The sequence below is a fragment of the Lepidochelys kempii genome, chromosome 1 (assembly GCF_965140265.1).
Source record: "Lepidochelys kempii isolate rLepKem1 chromosome 1, rLepKem1.hap2, whole genome shotgun sequence".
Classification (NCBI taxonomy): Eukaryota; Metazoa; Chordata; order Testudines; family Cheloniidae; genus Lepidochelys; species Lepidochelys kempii.
This window is the reverse complement of record NC_133256.1, coordinates 196,164,352-196,184,025: the sequence shown is the minus strand read 5'-3', so window position 1 is coordinate 196,184,025 and position 19,674 is coordinate 196,164,352. Positions and strand designations below refer to the sequence as shown.

Below are 19,674 nucleotides of genomic sequence, written 5' to 3'. Positions count from 1 at the left end.
AGCCTTTCCCTGTTGGACAGAGAATCTAGAGGGAACTCCACCTTGCAGCCTGACATTATATAACTGTTGGATTTTAATCAGCTAAAAGAGGAAGTTATTCTTCTACAGTGTTTCTCCTCTCTCCTCTAGCCCCCACCACATTCCCTGCCCCTTGTTTATGAAGGGGACTGTCCCTAGGATAGTTATTTACTTTCTTCCTTATAACTGCTCCTCATCACCCAGCCCCAAAATTTAGCCAAACTTGCTGGGTCAACCTGCCAAAAGAAACAAAAACTGTTTTGTTGCAATGTTGTTGAAAAGGCAGAAGAATAACTATACATAATGAAAAGGTGGCTATACATGAAATGCAGCAATAAAGACTTTCAAAGGCACTCATTACAGAGAAAAATCAGAACCACTCCAAAAATGAGACTATTGCCTCCAAACAAAATACAAACAACTTTTGGCCTAACTCATTACCAATCTGGCTTTGTAGAAATTGTGTGGTTGCATCATTAAAACATACCCCACCTAACGATTTGTGTGACTGGTTCTCTGCTGTGGAAACTGAAGTAACAATGTAAATGTGGGAGTGATGTAATTGATAGCTGATCACCATCCTTGTTTTGTTTTGTACCACTGGGCTGGGAGTGATGGTGTGTGCACATCAGTACTGAATATTTTCATTACAAATCAGTAGCATGTCTCACAGCAGAGTGACCAATATCTAAGCCCCAGGAAGCTGACAAAAAGAAGACTCACTGGCTCCATTTCTCCCCTATGCTCAGGAAGCACAAAACATCTGGAAAGCCAGCTTAATCAGCTATCTCAGTATTCCCCTTGCATAAGGTGAATCCCTAGGTGGCCCAGAGCCAACATGATGTGCCCAAGATCTAAGAGTAGAGGGCTTGGTCAGAGTTTACTTTCACTCTGTTTATCCCCAGAAGCTGGAATGACTCAACTGGGCCATGGGCTGCCAGGTATTACTTTAGAATAGTCTTGAGACTAGGGGACTCACCATGCCCAGCTTGGGTAATGTTGAGGTGGTCCGTCCTGCAACACACCACCCTGAGCTGCACCAGGGGCAGCTCTGACACATTCAAAGATCTGGCCTGTTAGCTTTAAATTAGTGTCCCAAAACTTATACTCCAGTGATTCCAGGCATCCTCATAATGCAAGCTGTTATAGTTAGAATACCTGCTTTCCTAAATGCATGGCCTAACTCTTCCTCCAAGGAGGAAAGGGAATGATTATGTAAGGAGATAACTCCTGAAGGATTTACTGGTCACATGGTAAATGGACAACATGTACTTGCAAACTACCCACTAGCTACCACCGTATGGTTTTATATCAGAGAGTGACAACACAAGGTATCTGAACTTACATACAAAGAAACAAAAAGAAAAGGAGGACTTGTGGCACCTTAGAGACTAACCAATTTATTAGAGCATGAGCTTTCGTGAGCTACAGCTCACTTCCTCAGATGCATATCGTGGAAACTGCAGCAGGCTTTATATATACACAGAGAATATGAAACAATACCTATTCCCACCCCACTGTCCTGCTGGTAATAGCTTATCTAAAGTGATTTCCAGCACAAATCCAGGTTTTCTCACCCTCCACCCTGGATTTGTGCTGGAAATCACTTTAGATAAGCTATTACCAGCAGGACAGTGGGGTGGGAATAGGTATTGTTTCATATTCTCTGTGTATATATAAAGCCTGCTGCAGTTTCCACGATATGCATCTGAGGAAGTGAGCTGTAGCTCACGAAAGCTCATGCTCTAATAAATTGGTTAGTCTCTAAGGTGCCACAAGTCCTCCTTTTCTTTTTGCGAATACAGACTAACACGGCTGTTACTCTGAAACCATACAAAGAAACAATTTAGGACCTATAACCTCTTCTGATAAAAACATAGATTACAGAGACAGAAGAGACATGTGAGGTTAAGCCCTACGGATTATTCTCTACTGTATTCAATCAGGTGTTCTATACAGTGTTTTGTTAAACGAGTGAAGTAATGGGATCTTCTGCCATTTTTTTTGGGGGGGGGGCTATTATTGTATTGTCTAATATGTTTTCATTGATAGGATACTTTTTTGGTCCATAGAATAACGATTGCTAAGTGTGACATTCCCTGCAGAGTTATAAAGAAAAACTCCATTAACAGTATTTGTAAAATAGAGGTACCACAGAATGTCATAGAAGACAGGGTATTGTTCATCAGTCTTGAGATGCAATGCTTACTTGACACTGTTTTAAAGATACTAAAGCAGATTTAACTACAAATTTCCCTCTTTCTGTTTTGTGCCTCCTTTGCATTTGTGTCTCAGACACGTCATTTTTTAAAAAAAAATCTGTTTATATGCATATCTATGAACATGTGACATCCACATTTGCGGGCTGCTTTGACGAAGGCCAAATAAAAGATATATGGAAAAATACTAAATATTGATTTTGATTCACATGAAAATTCTGCAAACACACAAGCAGAACAATTTTAACTCCCCTATCTAGCCATCTGTAAAGATATTAGGGATTTCCTAATTATCTAAATGAGAAAGCTATGAGTCCTTCCCTGCCACTCTGATCCTGTAACCATTACACACAAGCAACTTCCCACGTGAGAAGTCATATTGAATTATATGGGACAACTTACGTGAATATATGCTTGGAAGATCAGGCTATAAAACTCTAAGCCCCTTACAATATTTATAGAACGCACAGAGGGACAGATAGGCTCAATATCATATCAAAGGATACTCAAAAGAAGGCCCTGCACAACCCATCACAAAACAAATCCTTCCATACGTGCCTCAATTACACCTCCATCACCACATGCGAAGTGCAAGAAAATGTAGATAGGCCTTGCAGCTCAGCAAACTCAAGCACTGTTGGACCAAGGGGGAAGCAAATTCCAAAGTCGAGAACTCACATACTGAAACTATCAGTTCTGTCCCTTTTAAATCAGGGGGCTGTAAACCTTTGCAGTCAATGCACACATAAAAACATGTATTTAAATACAGTATTTGAATTTTAGATATCAAATTTTGATTAAGAGGCTTTAATGATTTTCCAATATTACAATCCTACTGCCACATTCTCCTCATCCCATATACAGCACCTAAGGGAGAAGAAAAATCTGACATTACAAAACATAAGGCTACATTGAGAATACTATATTCTTTTTGCATACCTGTGTTTGGATATTAGGTTTGACCTTGTAGGTATTCTGGAGCTGACCATTTTCTTTGTTTTTATCTGATTTAACAGGAAAGAAATAAACACACAGAACTATTATTCACATTCTTCAAGACAACGCAAAATAATAATCTAAGTTTTTTCCAGAATATTTTTCAATGGCTATGAAGGCAGCGAGAATTGTGCCTTCTGTCAACCTGCCATAGCTTATTTCACTCTTTCCGCAACTGTTTTAAAATTCATCTTGAACTCCTCTTCTTCTCATATTATTAATGAGGAAAACAAGGTATTCTTGTAATTATACCTGACTGGGTGTATGTACAGGAAGAGTGGAAGGACGGAAAAGGTCTGGGTGAGCTGTTGGAATTTGCTATCATTAAGTATTTTAAATATTATTTATTGGTTGCTGGCTGACACTGTTCTGCTACCGTATATACAGAGAAGAAACAATCCCTTTTCCTTAGGATCTCAGGGCCAGATTTTTAATGGTATTTAGGCACCTACTGGGATTTTCAAAAGCATCTAGATGATTAAATCCCATTGAAATCAGTGAGTGTTAGGCACGTAGATACTTTTAATAATCTCAGTAGGCAGGTATATTCCTTTAAAAATTTGGCGTTAGGATCCAGGTCCCCATTCCTCCAGACAGTAACTACTGCCCAAACCTTCAGTCCCATGTATAGTCCCTTTGATGCTAATGAGCCTACACTGAGAATAAAGTTACATGGGATAATGTGTGTGATCAGTATTGGACCCCAAAGAAACAAACAATAGAAAACAATTTCAAACATGCAAAGCAATATAAATTAGGCCTGATCCTCAGAGAGATGCTGAGTTGAACAGTGTAACACTGTTGCAAAAAACCCATCATTCTGGGATGTATTAGCAGGAGTGTTGTAAGCAAGACACGAGAATTCATTCTTCTGCTCTACTCTGAGCTGATTAGGTCTCAGCTGGCATATTGTGTCCAGTTCTGGGTGCTACATTTCAGAAAAGATGCGGACAAATTGGAGAAAGTCCAAAAGAGAACAACAAAAATGATTAAAGGTCTAGAAAACATGACCTATGAGGGAAGATTGAAAAAACTAGGTTTGTTTAGTCTGGCAAAGAGAAGACAGAGGGGACATGATAACAGATTTAAAGTATATAAAGGGTTTTACAAGGAAAAGGGAGAAGAATTGTTCTCCTTAACCTCTGAGGATAAGACAAGAATCAATGGGCTTAAATTGCAGCAAGGGTGGTTTTGATTGGACATTAGGAAAAGCTTCCTGTCCAGGGTGGTCAAGCAGTGGAATAAATTGCCAAGGGAGGCTGTGGAATCTCAGTCATTGGAGATTTTTAAGAGCAGGTTAGACAAACACGAGCGTCAGGGATGATCTAGATCAGTGGTTTTCAAACTTTTTGTATTGGTGACCCCTTTCACACAGTAAGACTCTGAATGTGACACCCCTTATAAATTAAAAATGGGGTGGGGGTAATTTAATGGGAGTTCAGGGTTGTCAGCCCCATGGAGCTCACAACTCATGACCCCCATATACCCACCATGTGACCCACTGAGGGAGTCACAACCCCCAGTTTGAGAACCCCTGGTCTAGATAATACTTAGTCCTGCTTTGAGTGCAGGGGACTAGACTAGATGACCTGCCAAGGTCCATTCTAGTCCTATGTTTCTTTAACTCAAGGTCAATCTAAGTGCTCAGCACCTCTCAGGGTAAGGCCCATTTTTGCCTCGGGCTTTGATTCTGCATTACTGAAGTCAATGGAAGTTTTGCCATTGACGGCAATGGACACAGAACATGGCTGTAATAATTTGAATTCACATCTGTTTATGTATTCTCCAGTAAGGACAGAAAGAATTTATACAAAAGATCCAGTGTACTACTTAGTTTGAGGTTTACTGCGATGTTTTCCTGTGCATACGCAGGCCAGTAGAGGCCACAGGGCAGTTGGTGTGAAGAAGAGGTTACTCATCTTGAGCAGTCACGAGAGTTCTTCAAGGTGAGGGCTCCTATGGGTGTTCTACTTCAGCTGCACAGGAGCACCATGCGCCTTCCATCACAAATGTGCCAGTAGCATTGCCCCGCCGGCTTACACACGCACGCTATGCAATCTCTTGCTCCACATTGTGGCTATATAGAGCTGTATGAGCAAGCTTCCCTCAGCGCCTTCTCTACCACAAAGTCCCGCAAAGGAAACTCAGAAGCATAGGCGCTGACTTTTGGTTTTGCTGTGGGTGCCCCACACTGGTTCCACCCCCTTCCCTGAGGCCCTGCCCCCACTCCACCCCCAGAGCCCACCCAGCTCCACCCCCTCCCCAATACTCCCTCCCCTGAGCGCCTCCCACCTGCTGCTCATTCCTTTCTGTCCCCTCCTGCCTTAAGGGCAATAAGGGGGGAGGTGGCAGAGAGGAGCGAGTGGTGGGGCAGCCCTGCTCAACAGTGAATGTGGGGGGCAGCCCTTCTCAACAGCTGATGGAGCTGCAGGGCCAGCTGCTAAATAGCTGATTGGCAGCCAGCCCCAGGGCTGCTAAGCACCCCCAACTTTTTCTCTATGGGTCTTTGAACCTCTGAGCACCCATGGAGTTAGCACCTATGCTCAGAAGCAGAGGGGAAGGAGAGCTCTTCAAATTTGAGAGACTGGGACATCCTTGAGTAACGTCATAGAAGTAGACTGAAATCTTGCAGAATGGTCTAACAGTGTATAGCGAGGCTGAATGTTGACAGACTCATAACACTAGATAATACACTCAGAAGTCCACCCCAAGCATCTTTTGGGAGAGACTGTGGATCCTTTGGATCTGTCTGTAAATTGAAACAAACAGTTGGGGAGACTTGCTGAATCGTTTGGTTGTGTTCAAATAGAAGATTAATGCCCTTCTGACACTGAAGGCATCGAAGACCGCTTCCTGCCTAGTCTGATGTGGTTTCAGGGGGAAAAAATGGAAGATGACTGGTCTGATTAATATGAAATTCAGAAGACACTTAAGGCTGAAATTTAGGATGTGGTCATAACAAGACTTTTTCCTTGAAAAACATTGTAAAGGAGTTGATCTGCCATTAAAACCCCCAGTTCTCCTACCCTTTGGGGCAAAGTGATGGCTATCAAGAAAGCTGTTTTCATGGATAGGTGTAGTAACAAACATGTAGCTGAAGGCAATTAAGGATGAAGTTCAAGAACCATATAGGGGTAGGTTCCCTAATCTGTGGGGAAAGATTCATTTGTCCTTTGAGGAACCTTGACATTTTGGGTGAGCAAAAATTGAAAAAACCTTCCATAGATGAGTAAAAGGCTGCTATTGCAGCCAAAGGAATCTTGAAGGAATTCATAACAAGACCTGATCTTTTAAATTCAATCAGGTATTCCAGGACAGTGGAAACAGGAGAGAGAACAGGAGAAACTTGTTGACAGGTACACCAATGGTGAAACCTCTTCCCCTTCTGAAGGTAAGTACGTTGTGTACATGCTTTCCTGCTATAGAACAATACCTGTTGAACAGGAAATCTCTATTCCTGAGAACCATCTAAGAACCACCTGGAATCACAGAATTTCTAGTTTGAGATGACTGGCATCGGGGCAACAGACAGCACCTGATAAGAAGAATCAGTGGTGGACGGGAAGTGAGTTGAATCTGGTAAGGATACTAAATCTGTTTCAACCAAGCTTGTGCAAATAAAATGACCTTGTCCTTGTCCTGCGTGATCTTGTTCAGTACCTTCAAGAACAATGGTGTTGGGCCCTTGACCCATGAAATAAGGAAGGCCTCTCCTAGTAATTGAGGCTAGAATTCCCCTCTTAAACAATATTTTTCACCTTTTTGTTGATAGCAGTGGCAAAGAGATCCATTTCTGGAACCCCGCCCCAGGTTAGAAATATGCTGTTGAAGACTCGTGAGGCCAACTCCCATTCGTAATTCTGGGAGAAGTGCCCACTGACGTCATCATCTGTGGCTTTCTGTTTACCCAGGAGGTAAGAAGATGAGATGACTATTTGGTTGGCTCTGCTCCAATTCCAGAGTTTGAATGTTTCAGCACAAGCAACGGAGAGTGCGCTCTGCCCTGACAATTAATGTAGAACATGCAGGCTGTATTGTCACGGTCATGACCGTGACAGATTTGGCTCTGATCAGTGGAAGGAAATGAGTGCAAGCATTCCTGACTGCTCTCAATTCTAGAAGGTTGATGTGAAGAAGATGCTCTTGGGAAGACATTTGTTCTAGATGGTGTTTGACCCTAGATGTGCTCCCCATCCAAAGAAGGATGCATCTGATGTTACAACAATGGTAGGAGGAGATTGAATGAAAGGGACTCCCTCACAGACTTTGGAGGGGTCCTTCCACCAATAATCCAGAACCTGATAGAGAACAGACAACTGCTTGTCTAGACTGTGTGTTCAGTATATAAACTGTCCTAGGCCATCCCTAGAAGCACACAAGATGTAACCTTGCACATTGGGTTACAAAGGTACAAGATGATGTATGTCCTAATAGTTGGAGACAATTTCTCGCTGAGATTTGAGGACTTACCTGAACTATTGAAACCTGTTTTTTTAGGTTCGCAAATCTGTCTATAGGCAAGTAAGCCCTGGCTATCACACCATTGAGAAAAGCTCCTATGAAATCTATCCATTGTCCTGGGGTCAAAGTGGACTTTTCAAGATGGAGACAACGGTCTAAACTGTCAAACAGAGATCTTGTTATTGACAATAAAACATCTTGGTAAGGTTGGTCCTGAGTAACCAAACATTGAGGTAAGGGAAGACAATAATCCCCAGTCAATGTAAGTGGGCAGCTATGACCACTATAACCTTTAAGAATACCCTTGGGCAGAGGAGAAGCTGAATGGGAGCACATGGTACTGTGATCATGGCTGACTGTAAAAAGAAGAAACCTGTTGTCAAAAGGTGAACTGAGACATGAAAATACATGCCCTAAAGGTTAAGGGTTAGATACTGAAAAATTGTTTGCAAGGAAGGAATTATACATGCAACTGTTACCATCCTGAATTTCTGTGGTTTCACATAGTTGTTTAGATACCTGAGATCTAATATTGGTTTCCATCCCCAATTCTTATTGAGGACCACAAAGTATTTTGAATAGAAATCCTTTCCCCTGTGCTGGACTGGAACTTATTATATGGCCCCTCAGCACAGAAGAGAGGTGACTTCCTGTCTCAGCAACTGATTACAAGATGGATCCTCAAAAAAGGGGATAGAAGGAGGGAAGGGATGATATAGATGTTATGACCTCCAAAACCAAATTTGTCAGATGTTATTTTCTCCCATGCACGTTGGAAATGGGAAAGACAGTATCAAAAGTGGGGGGAGGAGAGCAGGATAGTGTAGCTGTAGATTCCTGTAGAGTAGATGATCAAACCATCAAAACTAACGTTTGGAAGAAACGGATGGCTGGGATGAGGTAACTATTGCAGTTGATAGCCTCTTCTTCTAGTACCTACGACTCCTAGGAGGTTGGTTCAGAGGGTCCAAGGAAATTAGAGAAATGAAGATCTTTGAGGTGTCTGAGACCTACTAAATTTTCTTTTATTTCCACATATATAAATCCCAAGGGATCTAAGTGTGGCCCTCAAAGTGCTTAAAGACTGGGGATCCTGGCATACCCAAGAAGAGTCAAGATCCAGAATAACCCCTTAGGCAGGAAAATAAAAATGGGTGGGGGGGAACTAATAACATTCCCCTAAATTAAATACTACAACTAAACTAAGCTAAGAAAAACTAGGAAAAAACCCCTACATTTAATTATGTGTAAGTGAACCAGGCACACTTGATGCTCTTTCTCAGCCTGAAAGCAGCTGAGAAGGAACTGAGGGCATTTTGCCCACACCGCCCTATGCATCCCATGGGGTACAAGAATGTGTAAAGTGCATGTGAGGGACAAACAGGTACTGCTGCTGAAAATCTCTGATCAAAGGCTCATGGGCACCTGAAGTGGAGCACCCATAGGGACACTACTCAAAGTACACTTATGCTAATTACTAAACTGATTTGAAACTCGCACTTGAAATTTCTACACAAACTGACCAATCCACTGACTAGAGGTTCCCCACACACACCAGCATACCAGGGCCTGACCCTGCAAGATGCTGTGGGCCTCCTAATTAGTGCTGAGCACTCAACTCCCACTGATATCAAGCTTTTCAAGTTTGCAGGCAGCATGGTCTAGCATATAGGGCACTTGACCAGGAGTCAGAAGACCTAGTTTCTAGTCTCAGCTAGACCTCCTGACCTCCTGGATGGCCCTGAAAAAGTCACTTCCTATTTCTATGCCTCTGTTTCCCCTACCACTTTTTCTCAGGTTTGTCTATTTAGAATGGAAGGCATTTGTGACAGGGACATTCTGTATTTGTATAGAATCTTGAACAATGGGGACCCAATCTCAACTGGAGCCTCAAGGGGTTACTGTAATACATATACAAATAATGTACATTCTAGTACTAGGGGTCACTGAGATATCTATTCACAAAAGACCTGATAAAGAACCAAAATGTTCATTCAGTGCCTCATAAAATGTGTTATCTCCAGGAATTAAAAAAAAATGTACATGCAATTTTGTTTCTCTTTACTGAGGTTGTATTCCCAGGTGACACATGCCCCATTTTCATTAATAACTCCATGACCAGTCTCATGGTCCAAATGTTTCTCCAGAGATTGTACTTCTGTTGGACACTATATGCATAGTATTTGTTTTTTGTCCCTCCACCCCCAAGCAACATGGAATTTCAAATTCCAGATATTTTCTGTAGGAAACTAGATCCACAATAGCTCCTTCTGTTTTTGATAGTTTTTGCTTTGTTTAAGTGTACAGGAAATCTCTCTGTATATGAATGGAACGAGTGGTATTTTTTTGTAGTTTACTTTCTTCCTTTTGTTCCCGTTTTCTTCCTTGGACTGCATTTTATTAGGTCTTTTCTAATATACTATGCTATTAATAATCTTCAACGCAATGTATTTTTATTAGAACTTTCTTCTTCCAAAAACATCATCTCACATGTATGAAATGTTCACTCAACTTACACTTGGACCATTAACTATTTAAACTGCTTCATGGTAATCTGAGTCATGATTTCAAATGTATTGACAAAAATAACCTACACTCATCATTTTTAATAAACTATACTTGAAAAAAAATTGGTCAGCTGCCATTCCTTTCCCACCATCCTGATGAACTATGAATTGAAAACTGGATTTGGCTGGTTAACTTTTCTCTGTCCCCACAGGGTTATCTAGTCCCCAGAGTTTTGTTTTGATAGTTGTTAACTCAGCACATCACTGAAAAGGCTCCTAAATGACTCAGGTTTCTTGCTATTATGGGGTTCTAGACTGCAGAGAGCAACGGCAATGACAACTCCCCAACGTTTAGCTGCTACAGTGGAGTCCACGGAAAAGACGTTAGGATTTCTTTCCCTAAAACTCAAATCAAATACAACTTTTGATAAGAAAACATCCCTCACCTCCGCACAAAATCAGTCTCTGAAACCAAGTGCAAACACCCGTCTCTCCCTGCATACAGGAAATGGTCAGTGGATATAAAAGGAAGCTGCCCAAACATCATTGGTGGGCAAATATCAACACTCCAGACATTATAATCTGCAGTCGTTAGAGATACTGGGGACAGATACTGATCATGCTGAACTTCTACTGGCTTGAAGGTGCTCAAGCATCTCTCAGTATTTGTCCCATAGTTCCTTTCTTTCATTAATAAAGATCCCGAAGTGTTTGGGGATCCTTAGAAGTTCAGTAAAAGCAGGCATCTGGGAATTCCCCTGACATAGGGGGTTCCCCTGGGTGATGCAGAGACAGAAGAAAGGCCCTCCAGTGCTTCCCCTGACAGCCCATGCTGTAGAGATGGGACTACTATAGGCTGCTGCAGTGACCTATAAGGATTGTGATAGCCTGCTGTAAATTAGAAGAGTTTCTGGGGCTGCTTTAAGTTATGCTGAGAGTCAGTATGGTCCCCATCCAGAATCTTGGGGACTTTTAGGTGGTGGAAAGTCACCCCACAGTTCCCCCCTCCTTGTCCTGAGCCATGCCAAGCTTCAACTTGGCCACAGTTTGAAATTGGAGCCCAATGTTTTTCTGAATCTCATCCAAAAATTGGACTGAAAATCTTACATAAATAAACTCTCTTATAAGTCTTTCTATTCTTCCTGTTTCCAGTTGAAATAGAAATACTGAATACATATTTCCACGAGTGTTCACGACACTTTCTCTTTACACAAACAGTACTTCAACCAGATATTCACTTTTATAAATGTTTGTGGAAAGTGAATTAAAAGGGGCTGTGAATGAGTGCAAATCAAATCTGTGATTTATTTAAACAAATGTTTGCAAAAAAAATTGTGTGTGTGTGCAGAGTTGGACTTGCTTTCTTTTCCAGTATAAAATTAAAGCTATTGTGCAACAGATGTTCCTATAATCAGCTGTGCAATTACTCATCAACTGGGATTTATTCAAATAAAGAGAAAATCTATTTGAAAATTTACAAGACAATCAACTTCCCTCAGATTTGCTTTTTGTTGGGAACTTGCATAATCCAGTGAAATAAGATTTGGGATAAGTGTCCTAGGTTGGTGGCTCAAATCCTGCCCAGGTAAACAGAGTCTCGTTACTATTTGACAGTTGTTCACTATAAAACAGACATAACACCAACTCCCTACTTTACAGTGGTATTGCAAAGATAAATTAGTTAATGTTTGTGAGGCTTAAACATTAAAGTGATGAGAGCCATTGAAAAGCCACGAAGAAATGACTGGGGATTATTATCTCTGTGTTCAGGGTTTGAATGGTGTGCAGTAAGTCATATTGCAACCCATCAAATGAAGGAGAGCAAAAGAAATATTGAATTGCTGCCCCCATTTACTAAGTGCTATCCATCCTGTGCACTGAATTTGGCAGGGATCCTACAGAGAAAGCAGTAGGCCAGATTCCACAGAATGCTCCACGCTCCTTTTACACTGGTTCAGAGTCATAAGAGATTCAAAAGGGGCAGATTTAACCCTGGGGGAATACTCCCAGATCAGTGTGGTACAGAACTGCTTCAGTGGTAGAGCTGTTTGGGAATTTTTTGACTTAGTGTTTTTTTCATCAGAAAATTTGCTGTCTCTATGAAAATCTGACTAAAGACACATTTGGGAGATACAGAGAAAGCACTTGAGTGCATATACATAAGTGCACTTTGCAAAGTCTCTTCATTTGGCCAAATCAGAGTAAGTTTTCACCAGAGCACTGAAAGGATGTTTCAGTGAAGGGAGAACTATTTGTGAGCCAGAATTCAACTTTATTATTACTACTACTATGTATACTGTGATAGTGCCTAACAGACCAGGACCCCATGGTACTAGGTACTGTACAAACACAGAACAAAAACACAGTCCCTGCCCAACCTACTACCAATTTGAAATAAATAGTGAAATTCCCATTAATAGCACATGGAGCAAGGCTGGCTCCAGCCAACAGCGCAGCGGTACGTGGGCAACACTTCAAATTGCCCCAGTCCCATCACTGTTCCAATTATGCTGACTGGCAACATGTTCTTCTGTTGTTCGTAACTTGAATGGAAAATGTTTCAATTAGGCAGATAACAGCATTTTAAGCAGTATTTCAAGTTTTACAGATTCCTATAAAATATGCTATAGACAGAGCTGAAATTTATTCACATGACTGACTACCCAACATGCCAAAGAACTGGTCTATAATAGATTACTTTAAAAGAATAAAAGAAAGTTTGCTGACAAATTAGATTCATAGATACTAAGGTCAGAAGGGACCATTATGATATTGCTCGGGCATGTAGGAATGTTATCAGGAGGGCCAAATCGCACCTGGAGCTGCAGCTAGCCAGAGATGTCAAGAGTAACAAGAAGGGTTTCTTCAGGTATGTTGGCAACAAGAAGAAAGCCAAGGAAAGTGTGGGCCCCTTACTGAATGAGGGAGGCAACCTAGTGACAGAGGATGTGGAAAAAGCTAATGTACTCAATGCTTTTTTTGCCTCTGTTTTCACTAACAAGGTCAGCTCCCAGACTGCTGCGCTGGGCATCACAAAATGCGGAAGAGATGGCCAGCCCTCTGTGGAGATAGAGGCGGTTAGGGACTATTTAGAAAAGCTGGACGTGCACAAGTCCATGGGGCCGGACGAGTTGCATCCGAGAGTGCTGAAGGAATTGGCGGCTGTGATTGCAGAGCCACTGGCCATTATCTTTGAAAACTCGTGGCGAACCGGGGAAGTCCCGGATGACTGGAAAAAGGCTAATGTAGTGCCAATCTTTAAAAAAGGGAAGAAGGAAGATCCTGGGAACTACAGGCCAGTCAGCCTCACCTCAGTCCCTGGAAAAATCATGGAGCAGGTCCTCAAAGAATCAATCCTGAAGCACTTGCATGAGAGGAAAGTGATCAGGAACAGCCAGCATGGATTCACCAAGGGAAGGTCATGCCTGACTAATCTAATCGCCTTTTATGATGAGATTACTGGTTCTGTGGATGAAGGGAAAGCAGTGGATGTATTGTTTCTTGACTTTAGCAAAGCTTTTGACACGGTCTCCCATAGTATTCTTGTCAGCAAGTTAAGGAAGTATGGGCTGGATGAATGCACTATAAGGTGGGTAGAAAGCTGGCTAAATTGTCGGGCTCAACGGGTAGTGATCAATGGCTCCATGTCTAGTTGGCAGCCGGTATCAAGTGGAGTGCCCCAAGGGTCGGTCCTGGGGCCGGTTTTATTCAATATCTTCATAAATGATCTGGAGGATGGTGTGGATTGCACTCTCAGCAAATTTGCGGATGATACTAAACTGGGAGGAGTGGTAGATACGCTGGAGGGGAGAGATAGGATACAGAAGGACCTAGACCAATTGGAAGATTGGGCCAAAAGGAATCTGATGAGGTTCAATAAGGATAAGTGCAGGGTCCTGCACTTAGGACGGAAGAACCCAATGCACAGCTACAGACTAGGGACCGAATGGCTAGGCAGCAGTTCTGCAGAAAAGGACCTAGGGGTGACAGTGGACGAGAAGCTGGATATGAGTCAGCAGTGTGCCCTTGTTGCCAAGAAGGCCAATGGCATTTTGGGATGTATAAGTAGGGGCATAGCGAGCAGATCGAGGGACGTGATCGTTCCCCTCTATTCGACATTGGTGAGGCCTCATCTGGAGTACTGTGTCCAGTTTTGGGCCCCACACTTCAAGAAGGATGTGGATAAATTGGAGAGAGTCCAGCGAAGGGCAACAAAAATGATTAGGGGACTGGAACACATGAGTTATGAGGAGAGGCTGAGGGAGCTGGGATTGTTTAGCCTGCAGAAGAGAAGAATGAGGGGGGATTTGATAGCTGCTTTCAACTACCTGAAAGGGGGTTCCAAGGAGGATGGCTCTAGACTGTTCTCAATGGTAGCAGATGACAGAACGAGGAGTAATGGTCTCAAGTTGCAGTGGGGGAGGTTTAGATTGGATATTAGGAAAAACTTTTTCACTAAGAGGGTGGTGAAACACTGGAATGCGTTACCTAGGGAGGTGGTAGAATCTCCTTCCTTAGAGGTTTTTAAGGTCAGGCTTGACAAAGCCCTGGCTGGGATGATTTAACTGGGAATTGGTCCTGCTTTGAGCAGGGGGTTGGACTAGATGACCTCCTGGGGTCCCTTCCAACCCTGATATTCTATGATTCTATGATCATCTAGTCCGACCTCCTGCACAATGCAGGCCACAGAATCTCACCCACCCACTCCTGCGAAAAACCTCACCTATGTCTGAGCTATTGAAGTCCTCAAATCATGGTTTAAAGCCTTCAAGGAGCACAGAATCCTTCAGCAAGTGACCCATGCCCCATGCTACAGAGGAAGGCGAAAAACCTCCAGGGCCTCTTCCAATCTGCCCTGGAGGAAAATTCCTTCCTTACCCCAAATATGGCGATCAGCTAAATCCTGAGCATATGGGCAAGATTCACCAGCCAGATACTACAGAAAATTCTTTCCTGGGTAACTCAGATCCCACCCCATCTAACATCTCATCACAGGCCATTAGGACTATTTACCATGAATATTTAAAGATCAATTAATTACCAAAATCATGTTATCCCATCATACCATCTCCATAAACTTATCGAGTTTATTGTTAATGCCAGATAGATCTTTTGCCCCCACTGCTTCCCTTGGAAGGCTATTCCAAAACTTCACTCCTCTGATGGTTAGAAACCTTTGTCTAATTTCAAGTCTAAACTTCCCAATGACCAGTTTATATCCATTTGTTCTTGTGTCCACATTGGTACTAAGCTTAAATAATTCCGCTCCTCTAAGTTCAAGGAAATACTGCTAAGTACTTACTAGATAGGATGGTTTTGTGATTGAAAATCTTGCTCCAAATCCCATCTTCTGTGTTGTCTTTCACTCCAAATTCATAAGGCGTGTTGGGCTTCAGATTCTCCACCACTGTCTCCGTAATTGGACAAAGCTGAAAACCCCATTTCTTGTTTTTATCCTTTTCCCTGTAGCGAACTGTATAAAATCTGTTCAACAGAAATGAAAGAACTATTCTTCACAAAGAGGAAACCAATTCAAATGAATATTTTCTTAAAAGAAGGTTTTCCACTCTTTCATATATCTATATAATTTGGGATGAGAGATGGTTTTCCTTGTGGGTTTCTAGAGAAAGTGGTATGAAATTTCTTGAACATCCTGAAAGATTTTCTATACAAAAGGCCAGTTCTCTTGTTTTTCCAGCCCCTTTGAGTCACCAGAGCAGCACAAAGATGCTGGGAAAGCCACTGTATCTCCCAAGCTGGGGTAAAGCCAGCTTAGCCAGTTTCTTTCTAAGCACGTTCCCCACCCTGCAACTCTCAGCAGAGGGGATGCATTGGGAGTAGGAGTGAGTGTAGCGAGAGTGTTAATGTGTGTAACTAATCTCCTCTTTCGGACAAGCCCCTTTGTTGACCATAGCCAGCAGGCTTACTTTATACAGCCCCTGTGGTGCTCTCTAACATACGCCAGAACCAGGGCCAATGCGCTACTGGCCTCTGGAATCAGGGAGGCACAAGCAACTCCTAGCAATCTCTCTCCCCGACAAGAAAATCCTGAATACAGCAGAGAGTCTGGCCCTACATATTTTTAAGAAAGTATAGTAAATAAATAGTATTTTAGGCTTATATATGTTTCATCCAAGGATCTCAGAGAGCTTTAATGTGAAGTTCAATATTATTGCACACACTTTACAAATGGGGAAACTGAGGCATTACCTTCTGCAGTCTAAAATGTAGTATGTAGGGAGGAAGACAGGAGGAACTTTGAAATTAAAAACATATTCCAATAGGATTTGCCAGATTCCTTTCCTACCCAATCCACCATCCTGAAAAATGATGACTGTGATGTTAATGAGTATGAATCACCGTAATATAAACTTTGGAACTAAACTCACATAGCTTGCCATAGCTTCTCATATTTAATATACACACTACTTTACTGCCAAGGTTTGTGGGGGAATGCAAAGATATTTGGCAGCATTTTAACTGAAGTACTGCTGAAACTTGTTAGACATAGCATGAATAAATAAGTTTAATTTCCTCAACAGTCTAACATTTTCATCAACAGGAAAGGCATACATTCTGTCCAGTGGTATTTTTCCTCATTTGAAAAATGACATCAGAAAGAACTTAAGGACATATTAAAAATATTTTCCTACATGACAACGAATCACTCAGAAATCACTAAAAGCAAAAAAAAAAAAAAGAGAGATCTGATTTTTGATTTGATTAAGGAGGTTTGATCCATATTATGTACGAAGAAAGGTGGGAGTGAGATCACAGGAAGAAAAGAACCTTAGGAAAACAATACACATTTCTCTTTAATCTACTGCAAAGGTCTAGTGGTCTCTCTCTCTCTCTCCTGACATCCATCTCCACCCTCTGACAAACAGAGGCTAGGAACACCATTCCTTACCCTTCCTGGCTAATAGCTATTAATGGACATAACCTCCATGAATTTATCCAGTTCTCTTTTAAACCCTGTTATAGTCCTAGCCTTCACAACCTCCTCAGGCAAGGAGCTCCACAGGTTGACTGTACGCTGTGTGAAGAACTTCCTTTTATTTGTTTTAAAACCTGCTACCCATTAATTTCATTTGGTGGCCCCTAGTTTTTATATTATGGAAACAAGTAAATAACTTTTCCTTATTCACTTTCTTTACACCACTCATGATTTTATATACCTCTATCATATCCCCCCTTAGTCTCCTCTTTTCCAAGCTGAAAAGTCCTAGCCTCTTTAATCTCTCCTCATATAGGACCCGTTCCAAACTCCTAATCATTTTAGTTGCCCTTTTCTGAACCTTTTCTAATGCCAGTATATCTTTTTTGAGATGAGGGGACCACATCTGTATGCAGTATTCAAGATGTGGGCATACCATGGATTTATATAAGGGCAATAAGATATTCTCCCTCTTATTCTCTATCCCTTTTTAAATGATTCCTAACGTCCAGTTTGCTTTTTTGATTGCCGCTGCACACTGTGTGGACATCTTCAGAGAACTATCCACGATGACTCCAAGATCTTTCTCCTGATTAGTTGTAATTAAATTAGCCCTCCTCATATTATATGTATAGATGGGGTGATTTTTTCCAATGTGCATTACTTTACATTTATCCACATTACATTTCCTTTGCCATTTTGTTGCCCAGTCACTTAGTTTTGTGAGATCTTTTTGAAGTTCTTCACAGTCTGCTTTGGTCTTAACTATCTTGAGCAGTTTAGTATTGTCTGCAAACTTTGCCACCTCACCGTTTACCCCTTTCTCCAGATCATTTATGAATAAGTTGAATAGGATTGGTCCTAGGACTGACCCTTGGGGAACACCAGTAGTTACCCCTCTCCATTCTGAAGTTTAAAGTCATTGTATCCTAGTTAACTTTATTTCATGGGCCTAAAATAACATCGCCAAGGCATGAACCCTCCCACGCCAATTTTACAGCAGAGTGGCTGTAGAGAGGGTTATTGTGAAAGGTGGCTGCTGAATCTAGGGAACATTTTACTTCATTACTAAAATACACCCAAAGGCAAGCTGCAGTTCACAGCAGTTTCCTTCACAACTTTAAGGAGCTGGGTTGACTTTTTCTGTGTGTTTAACCTGCACACTGTTAATATTTTTTCAACAGATTTAAATGGGATTGGGAATTTAGGTCTACTGATGGCATGTCATATTGCAATCCTTTGCGAACAGCTGACTAGTTTCCTGTCTACAGGATGGCAAATTATGGGCAGGATTCATGATAGGGGTGAGAGTTAGATACACTTCACTGACAAGTTTAGCAACTAAAATGTATTCCTATTTGTTGTACAAACAAGTTCATGACTGCTTGTGGTTATTAGATACCATGAAATTTTTCGTTAGACAAGATCCTCATCAAATTCAAATTCTTAAATTCGCCTAAATTTCTACTGCACTCTCCTCTGGGTACAGTATTATTCACATCCACCCTGAAGAGGAGTGGACGTGCCTAATCTGATTGGTGCCAGGTCACAATGCCTGCAGTGCGGACCTGGGCCCACCGTCACGGGACGAGACATGCAGCTGTGGGGTGAGTGCTGGATGCGCTTGGTCTCCAAACCACTTTCAAGATTTCACAGACTTTATTTAAATCCATGCTTTCTGTTCCCATCTGTGACCATCATATCAAAATCGTAGCCTTCTCTATAACAAGTCATCATGGGCTGTTGAGACAGTTAATTTATGTTTGTGCAGCACTTTGAAATCCCTGAATGAAAAATACTAAGAACAAAGTATAATTGTTTATGTATTTTCAAATTTTAGAAAGACCTAGTGATATTTATTTTCTATTCCCTGCAACTCATTTGCTGTCTTTTACTCCCACAACAGTTTATAGAACCAATGCTATTTTCATCTTTAAAACATTTAAAACACTAGTAGCTATCTACGGTACTCATACAATCCCCATCACCACAGTATCTGAACACCTCACAATCTTTAACATATTTATCCTCACAACACCCCTGCGAAGTAGGGAAGTGCTACTATCCTCATTTTACAGATGGGCCACAGAGAAACTAAGTGACTTGCCCAAGGTCACACAGGAAGTCAGCAGAAGAACAGGGAATTGAACCCAGTCTTATGGTAGCACCCCAACCACTGGACCAGTCTTTCTCCTTTTAATAATACAGACACAACACACAGCAAGTTAACTTATGAGAGGGGAGGAGATTACTAATTGGTACACTGACCTGACTGTCCCACACGCATTTTGGCCCAATGTATTTAAAAGTAAAGGGAGGGGTGTCGCTGCCAGAGAGGGTTGGAATAACTGTCCCTCACCAGTCCCTAGTGTTTGACTTAAGAAATTGGTTGACAAAGAAGACCACCACTGCCATCTGCTGTTCTTGTGGCCTGGGGGCTTTCTTTTCACATATGCTGTTAATTAAATCAGCCATCGGAATTGGAGAGAGCGTAGCAGACAGACTAATAGGATGGCTTCAAAGGAACTACTGGGCA

General features: G+C 41.8%; 1 protein-coding gene across 33 annotated transcripts in view; it reads right to left on the bottom strand.

The window, feature by feature from the left end:
* Nucleotides 1-19,674, bottom strand: part of ABI3BP (ABI family member 3 binding protein) — a 315,232-nt gene that overhangs the window by 156,132 nt on the left and 139,426 nt on the right. For all 33 annotated transcript variants that reach the window (XM_073307173.1, XM_073307105.1, XM_073307211.1 and 30 more), the window contains exons 5-6: nucleotides 15,504-15,685; nucleotides 3,177-3,241 (exon numbers count right to left, since the gene is read on the bottom strand). In XM_073307173.1, coding sequence (XP_073163274.1) covers nucleotides 3,177-3,241; nucleotides 15,504-15,685 — 247 coding nt within the window. The remainder of the gene's footprint in view (nucleotides 1-3,176; nucleotides 3,242-15,503; nucleotides 15,686-19,674) is intronic.